The sequence below is a fragment of the Sardina pilchardus genome, chromosome 13, assembly GCF_963854185.1.
Source record: "Sardina pilchardus chromosome 13, fSarPil1.1, whole genome shotgun sequence".
Classification (NCBI taxonomy): Eukaryota; Metazoa; Chordata; class Actinopteri; order Clupeiformes; family Clupeidae; genus Sardina; species Sardina pilchardus.
In genome coordinates, this window is record NC_085006.1 from 12,089,324 (window position 1) to 12,109,394 (window position 20,071).

The following is a 20,071-nucleotide window of genomic DNA, read 5'->3' on the forward strand; positions in this document are numbered from 1 at the left end:
GAGTTGAACAAAATCTTATCTCTTGAGATTGATAGGGGTGTGGGGGTGTATCTGACTGTGGTTAGATAGAGAGATGGAGAGAAGGAGGTGTGGCAAAATGGAAGGGTGGAAAGAAGGAGAAGGGAGAATAAGGAGCCGACAGCTGAGTTTATACATGGATCAGGATAAGCATATTAGCGTACAAGAAAGACAACTTTCTTGTTGAAAGAAAGAGTGGAAACACATGAGATGGAGACAACTACTACACCCTCCACATTTATGAGCACCCCTGGTAGAATTGAGCAAAAAGGAATAGATTAAAAATTTAAAAAAAAAAACCTGAAATGGCATTATAGCAATTTATCTTGTGTAACACTGAAAACAATGAGGAATATCCTGCCTTGAAGAAAAAAATGCATTCAGAGTAGGGAAGTAACTTTTTTAAAAAACAAAAACACATGTGACACAATTATTGGCATCCCTGTTTGTAATATTTTACCAGTAAAACAGCTTTTAGCCCTCTTTGACATCCTTTACTTATGAGAGAATACAAAGCAAGGGATTTGAGACCATTCCTCTATAATAGAATCTTGATCATCAAGATTCCGAGGTTCTTGTGCATTCTCTTTAGATCACCCCACTCGTTTTCTATAGAGTTCAGGGCTGGGTTTCCCAGATGCGTTAAGAAGCTCTTAAGTGCTGAGAACTTCTTAGGAGCGTTCTTAGAGCGCTCCTAAGAAGTTCTTAGCACTTAGGAGCTTCTCAACGAATCTGGGAAACCCGGCCCAGATCAGGGGACTGGGTTGGGAATGGTAGAAGCCTGAATCAGTAACCCATTTTTTGTTGATCTGAACATTATACTTTATATTTTGGATCACCTGCTTGATGATCCTATCATGACCCACTTTTAGAGTCTCAACAGTTCAGGTGATCCCAGGAAAAGTGACAAGAACTGCTTTTTACAGCCCATTAAAATATTTTAGCAAAAATAAGACTTCCCCAAAAAAAGACTTTGATAACCCCAGGATGCTGCTTTCACAATGTAATGTTAATTTGTGAAATTAAAGGTACAGTATCACAATTTCAGATGTTTCAACACTTTGAAACCATATAAGTAAATCAGGGCTTAATATTGCTTTGCCATTAGATCAACTTCAGATTTGTTAATTCTTGTGGAATAACAGAGGACTGGATATGCAGAACCAGAATATTGCATTAATGCTGTTCACCCACTGCTCTCAGCACAATAAAGGAAGACATTCATTTGATTGAACAAGAGCAAACAGAATTTAACACAAAGTATATACTTTATTCCAGGCCAATTTAAAAAGTATTATATAAAGAGTGTAACAGAACTTAAGGTCCTACCATACATGCACAAAGTCTATTAAAAAAAGAATGAAGAGATCATGTCTATGAATTGTATGTGCATTTAGGATCATCTAAATACAAATCGTTTATCTTGCGTGATTAATACACTAAAATAGTCCATAATTACTATATTCAGGAAGTTACATACTAACTAAGAAGTGAAATCATGTTTCAGTGACAAATACCTTTTCTTACTTAAACTTTCTGCAGGCACAAAATATCACCACTGTACCAATGATTTATAAAAATCACTTTCTGTTACATTGTTCTTTCCAACACTGATGAATGTCCATCAACAACGTATTTTGCTCTAGCTGCAAACAGGAAGCAAATGTCATTTTTATAGCAAAACATTTTTGTCCCTCGACACAATGCTGCTGCTGCACCTCTTTGTGAGTTAATATAAAAATCTGAGTAAATCTTTCTGCAGTATAACTGGGTTGCATGACTGTTCAAATAATCACAAATATGCACCCACATAATTGAGACAAATAATTAATAAATGCAACGGGTAAAATCACTATGTAAACAGACATTTCATAATACTCATATTCTCTGAATATAGGAAGCAATTGTGATACTGTTGCCAGGGATCTGATGCTGTAGTGTTCTCACGCTCCAAATGTAAACTACGTTGTGAATCTCTGGATTAATTAATAACTTGTTGTACACTTCATTCATTCATTCATTCATTCACTACAGCCTTTGCAGAAAGGCATGTTCTGGCTGTAGATGCATTTGTTTTGTACCCAGGCCATAGATTTTTTTCATTAGCTTATGCATTTTGTATTCTGTGAAGAATATTAACAATTATTCATTCACTTTTGTTCGTAAGGATATGACTACACAAAACAAAAACAGTCTTTGGAAGCTTGGACTTTTTTCTCTCTCTTTTTACAGAAATCATAGCTAATTGTTCACAATGAATATACCCAGACCAACTATGATCCTTTGTCACAATGGCCAGTCAAGTTCCAGCTAACTGCTACTCTACACCACTACCCATCATGACATGCTCCCTAACCAACATAAACATATCAGGACCATCTTCTTTAAACTACTCTTGCCGTGAGTTTGTATCAGACAAGCTCAGTTTCTTCAGTTACTCTCCGTTTTCTTTTCAGTTTTCATTTTCTAGACATGTAAGGCATATATAAGCAATTAGCAACAGGCTGATGGCAGAAAAGCGTTTTTTTAAAAAGGCATATTAGCAATAACTATTAGCAAACTCCATATGAGTTTGTGAATGAGAGAAACTTCTCAGTTTGATCTATTCAGTATTGCTTAACTGTATGGGAGTTATGACCCTGTTTATTAAAAAATATATATATTTAGTGTTTTAGTGTTTCAATCAGAAAAGCTCATCGATCTATACGCAATGCCCTTAACTGATAAAAGCAGTACTAAAAAGGTAACCTAGCAAATTAGGTTTAAATAAGACTGATATATAGAGGCTAAGCTTCATTTGACAAGATAACGTCCCTAATTCCCAAAATACATTTTAATAAAATTTAAGGAAGTATATTTGATTATTGAAAATAATGATTAGTAGTAGAAGAGTAGTGTTGAATGGCAAATGTTCAATACGACAAATAAAACAATATAATGCTTTACACAGTAATGCAGCAATCTGGTACTGAACTCCACAGAAATACAAAAAAAAGACTTGGGTTGAACTCCTTGCTGGCACTGCCAAACAGGGGAAACCGGCTGCATCCTCCATTGTCTTGTGATACTAATTCAAACGATTGGGCCAGACATGACCACAACCTTACACCTCACCTGCCTTATGGAGGTTCTGTCTCTCATTGACAAAGATCTTTTGGTTTCTCAAGAAATAACAATGCAAAACATGAGATGGCAGACAGTACAGGATAGTATAGGATATGAAGTATAGCTATCCCATCTCCGTGTGTTTGTATGTATTTTTACCTCTGTGTGCATGTGTGTGTGTGTGTGTGTGTGTGTGTGTGCTTGAGAGAGAGAGTTGTAGGTTGTATATTCAGAGGTGTTTTTAGTGTTATGCGTGATTTACGTTTGTGCTATCGCCCGAGGAGGCAGGTAAAGCCCAACCCCTCTGCGACTCAAGCACGCGTTTGGACATTTCTCCTTTCATTGTCTGTTCATGGGCCAGCCTTGAGGATACAGACAAAACTAAATAATATAGAAAAGAAGAAAAACAAGATAGACCATAACATTAAACTCAATATCTCAAGTTTGGCCATGAGTGATGAATGACAAAAAATAACAAACAAATCCGTAGAGTGAAGTCTCTCTCCTTTTTTGTTCTGTTGTGAAAGCGGTTTTCGACATCCTTCACAGAATTGACTCGGCAGCAGTTCGGAGCATCGAGAGATAGAGAGAGTGTCGGCGGTGCTGGTGACCCCACGGCGACTCTATAACCATGTGAGGAAGCTCTCTTTGTCGATCTTGGTGGCGGCCAGCACAGACTCCATGTCGTTGAGGATGTCGGAGCTGAGCGCTTCCTGAAGGCTGGGCATGAGCTCCTCGCCCTCCACGGCCATGCTCTCGCTCTCCAGGGTGCCCAGATCCACATCTGTGCCGGGCATCGCATCCAGGTAGTCGGGGAAACGGTTGGGCTGTGTCACCATGGACGCAGGTCCCAGGGAATCACCTGACAAAGGCACAACATGGAGGCTTAGTGAACAGCAAACAGCTAAGGTATAAACACACAACTGATGCAATCAACTGGCTCGGTTAATCCACTGTCTTCAGGTCAGTTTTTAATACAGTTAAAGCTTATAATCAGCCATATTAGTGTGTTGTCATAAAACAGCTAAAGGGTTGACTGGAAAAAAACGGCACACATGATAACAACATCAAAACATAATTACAAATGATGTCAATACAAACTACAGTCAAGTTAAGGTTAGAAGTTAAGAGTTAGAAACACATTATCTGAATCATGCTAAAATGTGAGGCTGAGTCATGTCTCTGGTGGTGGGGAAGTGTCTCAGAGGAACTTACTGGTCTCCATCTCATCCACGCTGTTGAGGAAGTCATCTGGAGTGCGGGGGACACTGTAACTACTCATACTCAGACCGCTGTCTGTGCTTTCATCGCGGGAGTGGTAGGTCCCACTGCACACACACACACACACACACACACACACACACACACAGAATAAAGCAAAGCAAAGGTTACATTTTCAACCAAGATCAAAGCTCAGTTGAATAGTGAAGTGTAACAGTTATTGTGCTGAGATAAAGATTTCATATGGCTAACTCATCCAAAGACTACAGATGCTGGAACCAAATGAGCCGACATTCAGAGCAAGGTCAATCTTCAAAAATGTCTCCTGAAAAATTTCCACTGAAAGCAGACGCAGTCACGTTAAAGAGACTCTGACTGAGACTCGATGTCTCCGACCAACGCAACAATAAACTGAGAAGGGCCTACAACAAATATTAGCTGACTAACTGGCTAACTAGCGGTAGCGGAGTGAAATGTGCAGCGCAGGCTGAGCGGAGGAGAGGTAACATGAATGAGGCCATTGTGTGCATGTAGGCCGGCGGGGCGAGAGGTTGTAGGGCACACTGGCCTGTTCACAGACCAGACCCAACGCAGCTGGCTCTCCGTACCGTTTGCCCTTCTCCCTGTTAAAACCAGGACTGTGATGAAACACACTGGGGTTTCTTTATACCTCAGCACAGGGGAAGAGTTCTGAGTGGCAACCACACTCTACAGGGCAGAAGGCCATAGTGTGTTGCTGATCCATGGCTTGTTTGCCTCCTTGTTGGTTCCCAGGTTTAAAAAAAAAAAACACATGAGGCCAATGACTAATTTCACTGTTGATTAAATAAACATGCACTTCACAGAATGTCCACTAGAGGGATGTATGACATGTTCCTGACCCCAAATGATTCATTACCATGTGAGGGTTTGTAAAGTTTTCAGTTTATTGCTGGATTTCTGGTTGGTTATATTGTTTATATGCGTCATATTTTTATACTCGTGAAACTTGAGCACCTTTCATTCACTTTTTAAGTGACTGATTCTGGCTCCAAAGTTGTTTATGAAACCAGTGCTAGTTTATATAAAAATTCAATAAAGCCTTAAAAGAATTGTACAATTACCGGTATACACAGGCCAAACTTCAAGGCGACTATGTTATGTATCTCTTCTAGGCAAGTTTATTTATGTAGCGCATTTCATACACGGGGTAATTTAATGTGCTTTACATAAACAAAAGCAAAGAATAATAGGAAAATAAAAGCATAAAAGGGCAATAGTTTTTTTTTTTCAAGTCAAATACAAAAAATAGAATATTCACTATCCTCCGCTGAGCGTCAGGGCTCTGTTCAACCTATTGGGACTTATTTTCCGATAATTACGGCGGACAACACACATGATCACGAGTCACGACCATAATATAGACTAGTCTGCTATTATGCAGACAACGTCCTAACACCTTCCAGGCTCCTCACCTGTTGAGGAATGGGTCAGAGCTGTTGGTGGTCATGGTCCTGGCTTCCTGAGCCATGCCCGGAGAGGAGATGGGGTTCTGGGTGCCTGGTCCGTCCTGCTCCATGCTGGTGGGAAGCTGGTTTCTCAGAGCCAGTTCCTGTGGGTGCAAATGCCATGTTCAAACAAAACAGTTCCAGGACAAACGTTATACAAACACAAATGTTTAAGTTTCATTATGTTATACATTCGCTGTGTGTGCAGACACAGTCAGGGAGAGGAAATCACTTTCCAGTTCCAGGCAACCAACATGTGAGAAGCAATAGCTTGTCAGACAAGTGAGAAAAATACACAAAGGCCCTTGGGAAGAGCCCCCATTGAGGAGAGGTTTCATGACTCTTACAATGGACTGTTTCTGTGGGGTTAGCTGGCAGTATTAGTTGCAAACCCCCTAGAAATCATGATTTTTGACTGCCACTCAATTTTTTAAAAATAGACAGAATCAATTAAAGCCTGGTCTAGATATTAGTCATAGGAAATAGCCATTTGTTCCAAATATTGGTGTTTAATGCATCTAGTAATAGCAATATGCTTGGGACTTCTTCCCAAACAAAACAGGTACAGAGGACTTAAAACCTGGCCGAGCACTTCTGTCAAAGGTCATGACTGTAAACATCCAGTTGTACCAAAAAAAGGCTTACCAGTCTTGTTTTGCCCAAACAAAAGGAAACCGTTCAAAGAGAGAAAATGGGGCGAGAATCCAGAGACCAAAACAATTAAACGTGGTTTCTGGCATGACGTTTTTGAATGCAAGCACAAAGCCCATCCCTGGCCAAGAAGTAACAAATCTGGTTCCCATTTCAACGAATGATTGTGAAACACTTTCTATAAACATCCTTCATGACACTACAAGCAGGAACATATCTCACCACTGTACAGGACGTCTTTGTAAAGACGCACAACAGTTGTGACTCAGAGGTAGTATGCTTTGTAAGGTCACGCTCATATAAATGATTACTTAAAGGGACAGCTCGCCATAAAATCACCATCACTGCCACTATCTGCACTGTAACGGCCTATTCTTGGAAATTATACTTCATGTACTCTTAGCACTACAGACAACTTGACATGCTAATCTAGCACTCAACACTATCTTCTTCCCTACCCTCCTCCCTAGATCCCTCTTCTCCCTCCCTTGAACTGATTCTATTCTATGCTGCATTAACAACATCCTTGTGGCACCGTACCTTTATTTTACCCTGTTTGTTCTAAGTCGCTTTGGACAAAAGCATCAGTTCAATGACTAAATGCAAATGTACATGTATTACAGAAATAATGAGTGAAGGGACTGGAGATCAACTTGAGGTATTCATGTAAAGAATCTAACAAGGAACAAGAGCGAGTGGCTTTGAATTGGCGGCAACGTTTAGCTTTCTGGAATGTTATTTCAACTAGCTCCAGTATCTGCCATACCATTCCAGTGGATCCTTGTACCTTTGATCTGTTTCACTTCCTGCAGGGGAACACTCTACACATCCCCTAACACCTCTGTCTACTTCATTATATTCCCCACTCTCCAGCCCCCACTGCACAAACACACTGTCTGGTCATATCTCACGCCCACTCCATTACAGAACTGTCTACAGTCGTAGTAAACGGAGTTCTTTTAATGGAACATTTCTGTCAGGAAGCAAACATAGCTGACACACACACCTCTCTCTCTCCATCTCTAATAAAAGCATGAATGGGCGTAGGTTTCCTATGGTTGTTAACTTCAACATGTTCAGAACTAGTTTTGACAAAGCCCTGCAAAGCTCAGGGGTCCTGGCTAGCATTGTAGCCCACACACAATTGTGTCTTTGAGTGCACTTGCACAATCAGGGTTGCTGTTTGCATTACTACAACAGCTATATTTAAGTCACTGAAACAGAAATATTTCAGCCCGAACATACAGAGATATTGCACCTAAAACATCTCCCTCAAAGACAAGCTACCTACCGCTACCCTACCCTAACCCAAACACAGACAATATGAACATGATTTCTAGTATATATCTTTATATATTATTATTCATATATTATTACTTTATTATTAAGTTATTATACATGTAAAGTGTATTGCGATCAAATCACATGTTCCAAAGCTCAGTGCCCAGTGGGGTGTGCTGACCTGGGGTCTCTGCCTCAGCAGCTCCTGGTGCTTGAGCCGCAGTCGCTCCTTCTCCATCTGGAGCTGCTGTAGACGCATCTGGCTGTTGCCCCCCAGCGTGCCGCTCTGGGGGCTGGAGGGGAGTTGACCGCCCTGCTTGACCGGGGTGCTCTGGGACAGGCGCTGCTGGTTCATGGCTGGAAAGAAGGAAGGAAGGAAGGAAACAATGTCCATTAAGATCTGTGAGGAAGAGGCTGCTCTGTCTCATTACTGAGCCCTGTATCAGATGAATGGGGCAAGATGAGTCCATATGAATAGGGCTAACTGAAGTACATTTTCAAGATTAATTCAACCAAGTGAAATGTTATTTGCTATGCGCACATACACACACACACACACACACACGCACATACACACACACGCGCACATACACACACACACACACACACACACACACAAACACACACACACACAGCTGTATAATACAACACAGCTGTACGTAAACAAGTACATAGTCAAAGCCAATGAAGTCCATTCATCATGTCAGGATAGCAGAGGAAGTTGTCATCCTAAACTAAACAGTAGGTTAACTACGACAAACCCTCCTACTGCATCGCATGGAGACATGTGAATCAAATCAACACCAAATAACTGTTTTAAAAATAGTATGCTTTAAAGCATCTTCTGGTCAGGCAGCAGACCACATTTTATATCCATTATAAGCACAAGTTTAAGATAAAAGCGTGCTTTCGCCTATGTGCTTGTGGGGTCGATTAGTTCATTCTTATAGACTCTTATAAAATTAATCCTAGTCACAACCCAGCAAAGCCTCACAGCACACAGTAGAGAACACTGTAAACCACTATGGCTGAAATGGAGCAGGTCTTGCTCACCTGACAAACGGTTACTCAACACTTTCCATTCAGACTACATCTTCTATCGGTCGTAGTTAATCAAAATAAGAAACGAAAGTAACTCAATGCCTCTCACTCCATTAAGTCCACTGCTTGGTTGATCTTGATTGGACATCTAGCCATGTTTGAGTTGAGAAGTGGCCAAAAACAATACAAAATACCTACTCTGCTGAAGTAGTGATGTTTACACTTTGTGTTGAAACAATAATATTTGGGTGCTATTATTAACTGAGGTCTTCAGTATGTCCTCAGCTGTGCGCGTTGTTAGATTCCAAGCGTAAACAGTGTTCACAGTTTAAAGCAGACATTAATAATCGCATTTTAGGTCCTAACATGTACTCACACTGTGGTCAGAAATATAAAAAATTCTATAGAAATGACCTTTGATAACCCCCTTAGTACTATCACTAGGCTTTTATAGGGAACACAACATTTACAGACTGGAGCTAATCAATGTTCCAATGTTATATCTAATAACACATAATCAAACAAGGACATCGTTTAGCAGATGGATGCAAATTCCTTGACATCCAAATTCAGTTTCATCTTGCTGATTTCATTAAAAGACATATGGGCCACGTTTATGCTCTGAGGGCCCGAAAGCTGTAAGACGTCAAACAGGCTTCATGAATATTGGCTCATCAACTGACATCTGTAAGGAAAGTGTTCATAGCTTCCCCCTATAAGAGACTTTTGTGAGTCTATTTCTTGCATGTGCTGGTCCTGAGTGATATTAGCATCTTTATGGCTTTAAGGCTTTCCTACATGTCCCAACACCCTCCATTGTTATGTTTAAGATAGTCTGGAGACACGCCCAAAGGCACCTAAGCCAACTCCCCTCATTCAGAGACATGTATTAACAGTTCTACTAGCCAAACCGGTTCCTCAGGAGATAAACACTAGGTTCAAGACACTTCGCTTTGGTTTTCTTCAAGTCACTTACTCGGCTGCTGTTATGCATATTCATCAGTTTTGTGGCAAAAACTGCACTGGGGTGGAAAGACAAAGAGGGCCAAAGTCACCAAACTTGAGTCCTGACAGGAACACGTGCTTTTGTCATACAGTCAAGCAGAACAATACACTTGCACTCCCATTTTTGAGGTCTTGATTTTCCACATCTCCAAGTGGTTTGTCCAGTATAAACTAATGAGTCACGTACAAAATGATGAAATCACGTCAAAAGGGGCGTGCGTATAAATAGATAACTCAGGCAAAAGGGATGTGGTATCTACATGACACACAAAAAAGTTTTCGTTGGAAACTGCACATTGTTTAATAGGGCTGCACTTAAGCTTTCTGCATAATAATGAAATGAGTAAACAATGGCTGATCAGAGAAGCCTGTGGTGGTATGGGGCCCCAAGCCATGTGCCCAGTCAGTAATCCTGCCCAGGGACTATTACATATACTATTACAATGACTCAATTCAAGTCATAAGGCCTGGGCTGAGGAGCACCATCTCTTGCCTGAAAGAGGATGCAGAACTTCATTAAAACAGCCGATGACAGACAGCCCCGGAAAGACTGCATTTCCTTTGTAGCCCAGTGGTGTTACTGCGGCTCCTGAGAGTTACACAGCCTGGGCTTCTCAATGTTTTCAGGAATGCTAAGCGCACACACACCAATTATTTTTTCATGAGTGGAAATTGTCGTTTTTAAGGCTCATTTTGGAAGAATACACTTTAGCCAAGGGCTCTGATTGTGGCTTAAGATATTCACACTTAAAAAATGAACCAATGGCATGCCTGTTGTGGCCGTGGTGTTTCGCCCTAACTGGTTAGGGAATGCAGTATTTGAGGTGGAATGCAATAACAGAAACATTAATCTATTAGTTTTGCTTGAAAGATATTGATTAAAAGTTGGTACTTGTTGAAGAATTGTTGTTGACATTTGACGTCTGACCTTCTCAAAGGGTGATCAAAGTTTTGTCTTTAGACCTTAAAGAAACTGACATAATGTATAATAATCACAAACTATTTACCCATATTTACCTTAATGGCTTTACACTATTAGTCACTGTTTGAGTAAAGATTTAATGAAAATGGAAAATGTATGAAAAATTCTTTTAACTACGAACGCTAAAGTTTCTGTGTGAAATAAAAATGAAATGGACTGCAGAAATCACTGAGAGTCATAAAACGTTATATAACAATACAAAACTCTGTTGTCTGTCTGAGGGATAGTGTACTGGCCCTCCCTGTTCTTCCCATCATCAATCAGTGGGCCAACACTATCATATTGTGAATACAGCAACACTCAGGGCTAGCCTGGGAACGCTGGGATAAGCCTCAACCCATTTACCAACACTGTGCGTACCTACCCCTCCCCCAACACACAGGCCCCCTCACACCCCTTTCCCACATAATGCCCCTTCCACTCGCACAAACAGACCCTCACCTCCAAAATTACCCCAAGCTTTCACACACAACCCACACCCCCTCCCTCTATTGCTTTACACTGTGGGAGTGTGTGCCTTTTCTAGGCCTTATCTCCCATAGATATGAAACCACTGTATCTGGCTCGCGGCTCAGTGCCGAAGTAGCTCTTGGAACTGCAGTGCTTACAGGCAAATACAGTACTGTGGTTCAACAACAACAACTGAAGTCTTGCAGCTACACCAGGGGCCATTTCTAGACTTTTCTCCGTGACTGAATAATCTTTTTTGGAGAAGAGAGGGCGAGGGGGGGATAGTGTAAGAGAGAGAGAGGAAAAAAGAAAGAGAAAGAAAACAAAACAGTATCCAGGCAGAGTCAGTCTTGCGTATTTGGATAAGCCACAAGGGCAGGTTCACCCCACGGCCATTCTAGACATGAGAAGGCTTGCTGAAAAGAGAGGCCCTGAGCGGGGAAACTACAGGCGAGGTGGGGAGGGAGAGGTCCTCCTCTCCAACGCACACAGAAAAGCACAGGTTGAGCCGCCCTGCAATAATCTTGTTCACGCTCTGCTGTGACACGACGAGCTTGCAACAACAGACTTTATCGTCACAAATCTCAGAGAGGGTGCGCTGGGGCCACAATCCCACAATGCAAGGGTGTTTGCGAGCGTAAATCTGTGTGAAAAGGCGAGACGGACTGACTCGACGCGCTGCCCTGGTCCCAAGGCTGCTGAGGGAGCTCCTCCAACACTTTAGTCAATATTTAACTCCTGACTATTAGAAAGGGTCCTAACCAGGATATTACATTTCCAGAAGGAGATACTGAGTCACTGAAAAGGAAACGTGAGCAGATTATATAAAATAAGGCAGTCTAACACAGATTTCGGAGCAGCCATTGTAGAAATGGGGCAATCTATTTACATATCTGACAATCAACTGTTGCTACCAACATATTCATTGCACCAGATATGAATAAATGAAAACAACGTAAGTGGATTCTGATTCAAATGTTTCACCTAAACAGAAAAGAAAAGTAGACTAATGCATGGTTGCTCCAATACACACACACAAACACACACACACACACACATACACAGACACACACACACACACACACACACACACGCACGCACACGCACACAAACTGTATCGTGGAAATCCTTCCCAAAAGGGTGGATGCTGTTACAGCTGCAAAGGAGGGACCAACTCCATATTAATACCTATGGATTAAGAACGGGATATCATTGAAGTTCCTGTGGGTGTAATGGCAGGTTTCCCAATACTTTTGTCTATAGAGTGTACTCTAGAGTTGCTTTTCTTGAGCCTGGTAAGGATATAAAATCAGGACAGAAAATAATAGCAGACTGAGCCCAACTTTGGTCCGGAAAAAATCAGCAGAATGCTTGAAGGTCTAGCTTGGCAACAAGATCCCATGCTGAAAACAGCCTGACCACATTCAGCAACAATAACCAGTACCAACAATTACACATGGTCTATCTTGGTGTTATTGGAACAGTGACTGCTTTCCTGGCTCTCTGTTGCTTTGATACAGACTGATATCAACCACAGACAACTATCCATGTGTTTTTTTTTTTTGTTTCTTTATGTCAAAAGCGTCTGCTTAAATGGAGTCTGCTGGGAGTGAATGCAGTAATGACTCACTGCTGGCTCACAAGTACACTGGAAAAGCTGAGTGCTTCGCAAAAGCTGACATCACTGTGCACCCACCAACAAGGTGCCAACTTCTGTGTTCAAGTGTTATGATAGCAGAGGCAGAGACAAACAGCAGCACATGACCGATAACTGCCCGGGTCTTCTCACAGGCCACAGTGCCATAACGCAGCAGAGAAGGGTTTGCTAGGAGTTCAAGGCCTCGTGTGTTCATTAGCACACAAATAATACAGCACTGTTGCCGCCATGTTGGTTTTAAGGAGCTAAAATATCTGAAGCTTTTTCACAAATAACTTTGACCCTGGTTGGTAAATCAGGTTTGAGCTGTCTGACCTGTGGTCATTTCCCGATCCAACCCCATCTCTCTCTCTCTCCAGCTTCCTGTTGATCTTCACAGTCCTGTCTAAATAAAGGCAAAAGGCCCCAAAAATATACTTCAACATGCAAGAAGAGGCATGACTATTAGGTCAGATGGCGACACTTCAAATGGTGACAATTCTAAATCTGAATCATATGCAATAGAATGCTATAATTGTCCTGCAAACTATTTCTGTGAGCAAAAAACAGTGCTTTCTCTCCAACAACCCTGACACAAATAAATCACTGACTGCTTCGTGCATATACTCAACAGATACTGCTAAGCCTTCTTGCCAAATGCCGCAAATGACTTCCGACAGTCATCCAATGCTCAAGTTGTTGTGGACATTGTGGCCTCCACACAAGCTCCAGTAATTGTCTTCATACATGGCTGAGGTATTTATAGGCTGCCATTGCACTGGGGAACAAGTTTGAAATATATATTGGTTTAGTCTGGGTGTTTTTTTTTTTTTTGTCATTGCAGCTCCATAGTACATCATTGTCGAATCGATGGCTTTCATTTATTTTAATGATACACCCTCAGGCAAAATAGGGAATGAATGATTCACCTACTGAGCCCGTTTGCCTTATTGTATTTGCTTAAATTTGTAAAGAAAAATTAATCAAAATCATATCCCAATGCGAAAAGACTGTTCAGTATCTAGTAATACTTTCAACCATCAGGATTGCCATGGCACAATAGAATAGCTTGTTAGCACTCTTTTTCCTAACTTCTCCTTGGGCTTAACTGGGTCAACTGAGCATCACATACAAACTCTAGTGTGAAAGGGTATCAGGCCTGAATGTTAGGCACGAGAATACTTGTCTCTTACTGAGTGGTCTTCTTAGCAAACATGTTCTAGAATCTTCTGCTTTGTGAAAAGTTGTCGTGTTAATCACATCTGAGGCTTCTGAGGGGATTATAAGGCTATTCTATTAGTCATGCCTGACACCACTCGGAGAGCTAATTAATTTAGCTTTGGTCAGTCTCCTCCGTGTCTCAACCTTTTGCCAACTTCACCTAACAGAGTCAAATGGGCAACTTTGAAGAATTGGCCTGCTGTTTTTTTTCCTGGCATTTCCATTTTGAAGCCACAGCCCAGTGTCTGTAAATGTCTGTTAATGAGACAATCAGCAGGACTAACACTTTCCAGAGATTTAGTTCCTTTGTTGTGTGACAAAAGTGCTACATAGTAATCTGCTTTGGAATACACATCTAAAGGTCCAGAGAGGGGGGGGGGGGGTGAGGTGTGTTTGCGTGTGTGTGTGTGTGTGTGTGTGTGTGTGTGTGTGTGTGTGTTGGTGTGTGTGGTTGAAGAAGAGGATGATTTAAAGTTACCACAGTTCAAAAGGTCAGCTGAGTTTTATTGCACTGGCTCAGTCTGTGGAGCAGGAGAGTATAGCCACAGCTAGCGGATGTGAGACTAAACAAGACTCATTTTTATTATCTCCATTTCAGCTCATGCAATTACCTCATCATCAAATAAACTAATCAAAAACTATTTTGAACTTTGCTCAAATACTGTAAATACAGATGTTTGTTGTCTTGTCTGCCTAAAAAAAGGGATGAATCAAAGGCAAGAAAGTAACTAAATTCAGTTCACACTTGTTAAAAAGAATTCCGCACCCACTGGCATATCAATCTGTGACACATATAAACTCACAGGTTCTCTTAGAAGACATCAAATGAGACGTAATCACAGTGACTGGATGTGTTTAAAACTCAGAAGTAGACTAAGGGAGTTCAGACATTGCATGTCCTGAAATAAGCCCTTGCTCAGTTGTTTTTAAGAGATCTCACTAAAGCGTGACAGTCACAGTTGACGAATGTTCACCAGACACCACCATCGCAATTGTACCAGGAATATCACACGATGGCATCACCAAGCAAACAGACAAGTAACATTTGGCTTCAAACAAAACAGAACCTCAGAGTATGTTGCAGAACTTTGCCTGGAGACTGACTGAACTGTGTGTGTGTGAGTGTGTGTGTGTGTGTGTGTGTGTGTGTGTGTGTATGCTGGGATATTTAATGTTTGTTTCCTCCACTACAAAAGGAAATGCTCTCTATGAAGGGGGCTCCAGCGCAACCCACTCCTTGTTCTCCCCTCTCCACCTCTTACCATCTTAAAGAGTAGGGGGGGAAGCCACGTATCCCATTGGTATTTCCCTTTCATGCCCCTCCCTGTCTTTCCCTTCTCCTGCTCACTTTCTCTGTCTTTCTCTTCATCTTTCTCTCTCGCTCGCTGTCGCCACGCCTCTCCCTGCCCCCTCTTCTCAGCGCACACTGAAGCTCTTTGACAGAAAAGGTCTGGAACAGATTAAGAGCTGAACCACAGAATAAAGAGGCCTGGCAATGGTTCAGCTCTGTCTGGAAGTCCACTACAGGAGGAGGAGGGGGGAGGAGATGGGGGGGGGGGGGCTGCTGAGCTCTGCTCTGAATCTCATGCAGGGGGAGACGGGAGGGGGGGAGGGGGGGATGGAGGGAGGGGTGTGCGGTGGGGCCGTCCTGCCTGCTTAAAGGGGCTCTGTCACTTTTCAGCTCTCGGCTGAGGTGCAAACAGCTAATGCAACCTTTTCCGAGCGACATACTGTTGAGCCACATATCAGCAACACACATAGAGGAACCTTCACCTGAGTGTGTATTTGAGTGTGTGTGTGTGTATGTGTGTGTGTGTGTGTGTGTGTGTGCGTGCCTGCGTGCGTGCGTGTGTGTGTGTGTGTGTGTGTGCGTGCCTGCGTGCGTGTGTGTGTGCGCATGTGTGTGTGTGTGCGCATGTGTGTGTGTGTGTGTGTGTGTGTGAACAGGTTTCTGAATGCGGAGGAAAAGGCCCTGTCAACATAAAAAGAGTGTTTCCCTAAAGACCTGTCTGGGGCAGGATATGAGTGAATCCCCCCCCCCCCCCCCTCCCCAACACACACACACACACACACACACACACACACACAGAGTACCCCAACCCTAACCCTGCCCATTCTCACATTCATTATGTGCACGATTTGGTGCCCCACTAGACCTGTGCGTTAACTTGTAAATCTTCAAAGACCTTCACTATTGTGATCGGGCTCTCACAGTGTAGCTGGTTGGAGCTGCACTCTCCCACCACCAGAAAACAACACATCATAATACTTTTGCAACGCTAATTCCAGAATTATCCAGTGAATGTATTTAAGAGGCTAGGTCTAAGAAATACATATTTTCAACAACATATTTTCAACAAGAAAAATATGGTGATATCGGTTGTTTGGTTATTTTTATGTACTATAAACTCTTGAACTGAAATCTGTCAATGTTGTGCATTCATATGTTGTACTTGTGCATATTGTTTGACTCTAAACTGGATATTCTATGAGTGATTTAGAAATCAGCACACTTACACATACTTTGGAACGCTTTTATGCATTCTTTGTCAGTATGGTTCTTATTACCCCAATGGAGCACAAATTAGCGGTTTTTATACAATTGGGAACTGGGAGCGACTGGGAGAGAGGCGCTTCCCCTGGGAACTGCTCTCTGATGTGATGGGAGCACCTCGAGCGTGAGTAAATCAGAGTGACATAAGCAGTTACCTTCATTTCTGTCAGCTTTACTACCACACAGAGGGATTAACTCAGGCCAACAAAGAGAGGCGAGAAGAGAGGGGAAGAGAGAAGAGAAGAGAAGAGAGCAGATAAGAGAAGAAAGAAGAATGGAAGTAAAAACTGAGAGATTCAAACTAGCAAAATAAAAAAAAATAGCACCAGGACCTGCACCAAAATGGCTTTTGGAAAAGAAAGCAGAGAGCCAGAAAACTGCGCAGGTAGAGAAGTAAAATACCATATCGCGTGTCCAGCCTGGGGTCCAGCCACGAGGTGGTCTTATTCTTGTGGTTGATGTAGTAGATTTCCCCCTCTGGAGTGATTGCCTGTTCCCAGCCCTCAGGAAGAGGACCTGAGAGAAAGCAGCACATTTAAGGCAAGGGGTTTTGTTTTGTCCATGGATGCTATACTGACTATAAGCAAATAAGACATCTCAGGTGATTGAAGTTGTTGTTAATATATTGTTGTTAATATAAGTTAAATATTTTGCACATTTAATTGTATGCTGTGTTCACACAAATTGATGAATCTCAAAGCATTATTATTAACAGTGATAATATAACTTAATCATATTTTTAAGTTCAGCATGGCTGTAACAGTGTTTCATGTAGTAAGCAGCAATTCAACTAACTAAATTAACTGTTGGGCAGCTATTAACACATCCCTGTATTCCTACAAGATGTGAAGAAGACAATTAAATATATAATGACATGTTCATTCACATTTGGTGTCAGTTTTATGACAGATTCAGACATGTTGCAAATTTTGTTTTTTAAAAACAGGGTAGAGACTTGGTGTGATAGCTGTTGTACTACTAAAACTAGAAGTTGTCCTTCTTTGTCATTATTATAGTTCATTAACAGAGATGATTCAAAAAGATTTTTCTGCTATAGATGATGCGATCTGCCTGATCTATCTGCGCATGAATGCAACCACAGGATTTGCTTTGAAATTCTGGGGATGCGCAAAATATATTAATGTCACTTGGTAAAGAGCCGTGTAACTCTGTAAGTTTGATTTGCTGTCATCATTGCCCCAAAATGATCTTGCCATCCACAATGGGAGTTACACCCCAATCCAGTAGCTTTCAATTCAGGGGAATGTCACCCATCTCAGACTACAGTGAGCGCATCACATGTAGCATAGCGGATCCATACCAAAAATTTGCCATTTGAAGGAATTTGCAACCTGAACTTGATAACAGATCTTCCCATTCCTGAGAGTTCTCTGTATCCGTGCAACATAACTGACAGGGGAGTGAGTTACAGCTCTAGCCTTTGCTCCAGCTGGCCGCCATGTTGCTTTTGCTGCACAACCCACTGGGGAAAAAAAAGTTACGGGGCGGGACACTCGTGTGAGAGCGCTTTCGTTATTTGAAGTTCTCTACTCTACTCTATCAGCCAGCCTATCTGCAGACCATCACTGGACATGGACCTCTTTTTTTCCCAAAGGGCAATAAACAGCTTGTTTCACCTATTTCTTTTATTGTCAGATGAAGTTATTTGACTGTAATGCAGTGCTCGCCCTATCCAATCACTTCAAGGATTGTACACAAGAGCACAGGGTGGCTTCACCACATAAACACAAACGCGTTTTTCCAAAGGCTGCAAACATTCTAGTCTCTAAACAGTTCAATAAATAAACAAGACACTGCATTGAGTCAATTCATTTATCTTGCAAACTTAGATGTTTTACATATTGCACATGGAGCCTAAAATACAGATCTCAAGGCTTTGTGGTATAAAATAAACTGTTAAGTGCCTCTGTTATGGGAACTGCACATAATCCGTCCATATTGAAGGACTAACTGAGAATTGAAAAGTTCGGGGGACAAGATGATCCAATTTCTTCAATAACCACTGTAACTGCTGACGCCAATCTTTAAAACTCCTACTTGTAAAATCCAGGCAAAATCAACATTAAAAGAAATCTTCGGTTGATATTTCCCAAAAAAACCCATGTATAATCCAACTGCCAGCGAGGCATATCAAGAAGGAAAAAAAAGTAATCCACAAGGAAAGTATTATTCCATGAAAATTGGTGTCTTCAGCTTGACATCCAGGAAGAACGTGTAAACATTTAGGTCTCATTGCCTGCCCCCGGCCCTACAATCCCAACCTAGCCCCCTTCATCACTGGCCGCCTGTCAAGTCCATCTCGCCAACCAAACCCTTAAGTGCCCATGTTACAAAATGGGGTCAAGGACATACAACAGGCATCAAAATAAGTATGCATTCAAATATAAACATAACATACTCATAGCCCATGCTACTTATGATATACTGCAGGTGACACATATTATGTCAGTTTCTACTCTGTACAAAAAGGTACGTTTTGGATATACAAAGAGTTATAGCTAATGTACTGGCAACAGCATCAGCACAAGGGGTTTGGCGTTGGGCCCAGGTAATGAGGAGACATCAGCCATCATGATGTGGTTGGATGAGCTGCAGCTGACTGGAAAAGATGAGACTTTGTCTTCTTACCTAACATTAAGAAAAATTAGGGCTTAAAAACGCATAAGCAACACGGCCATGAATATCATAGCACAGCATGCATCTAAAATGCACACCATGCTTGATAGGTAGGGCCATTCATATAGCCCAAATGAGGTACTTATGGTGTATTACGACACAGAATACAGCTAAAATATGTGCAGGAAAGCAACGTAAAAAATCAGTAGATTATTATCGTAATCTTACATAAAGTAATTAGCTTTTATGTGTCAATGTCTAAATGCAACTGCTGCTAGTTGAAGGCCCATAAGAGATGTCAGTGTTTCCTTGGGAGTTTTCATTCGGCTAAACACAGTAGCTAACACTTATTAGAGGCACAGTGGAAGTCTACCTTTTGTGCATTAGCCTAGCTCGCATTCACACTTCAATACAAAATGTGACATATACCCAGGCCATGGCTTCTGCCAACTTTGTTTCAAGCCACTGGCCTACACACCGGATGATCTGTACAAATTATTTCTCCCGGGTAACATGATTGTTTGTGCCATATTCACCCACAATGTTAAGCAAGGGAGCGCTATTTCCAACGTTTCCACTCTTCTTGGCCTTCATTCCTTTCAAACGTCAGAACAGCGTCAAGGCTACATGGTTTAGCAATCAAGTTAACTGCTACCTGTTTTCCTTTATCCAGATCATTATGATGGATCAGTTTTTAACATCTTCAGTTAATATGGCTCTCTAATCAGTGATTAAAAGAGACTGACCGATTTTTGGAGAGGCAACTATTACCGAAAGGTGAG

The 20,071-nt window shown here is 41.7% G+C and overlaps 1 protein-coding gene across 2 annotated transcripts in view; it reads right to left on the reverse strand.

Moving 5' to 3' along the window:
• Positions 1 to 132: 132 nt before the first annotated feature.
• The window catches only part of yap1 (Yes1 associated transcriptional regulator), a 30,069-nt gene continuing 10,130 nt past the window's right edge, over positions 133 to 20,071 (reverse strand). The window contains exons 4-8 of one of the 2 annotated variants that reach the window (XM_062553060.1): positions 17,055 to 17,168; positions 7,945 to 8,120; positions 5,799 to 5,935; positions 4,339 to 4,451; positions 133 to 3,985 (exon numbers count right to left, since the gene is read on the reverse strand). In XM_062553060.1, the coding sequence (XP_062409044.1) occupies positions 3,747 to 3,985; positions 4,339 to 4,451; positions 5,799 to 5,935; positions 7,945 to 8,120; positions 17,055 to 17,168 (779 nt within the window). In that variant the 3' untranslated portion in view covers positions 133 to 3,746. The remainder of the gene's footprint in view (positions 3,986 to 4,338; positions 4,452 to 5,798; positions 5,936 to 7,944; positions 8,121 to 17,054; positions 17,169 to 20,071) is intronic. The other variant, XM_062553061.1, reaches the window with a different exon arrangement.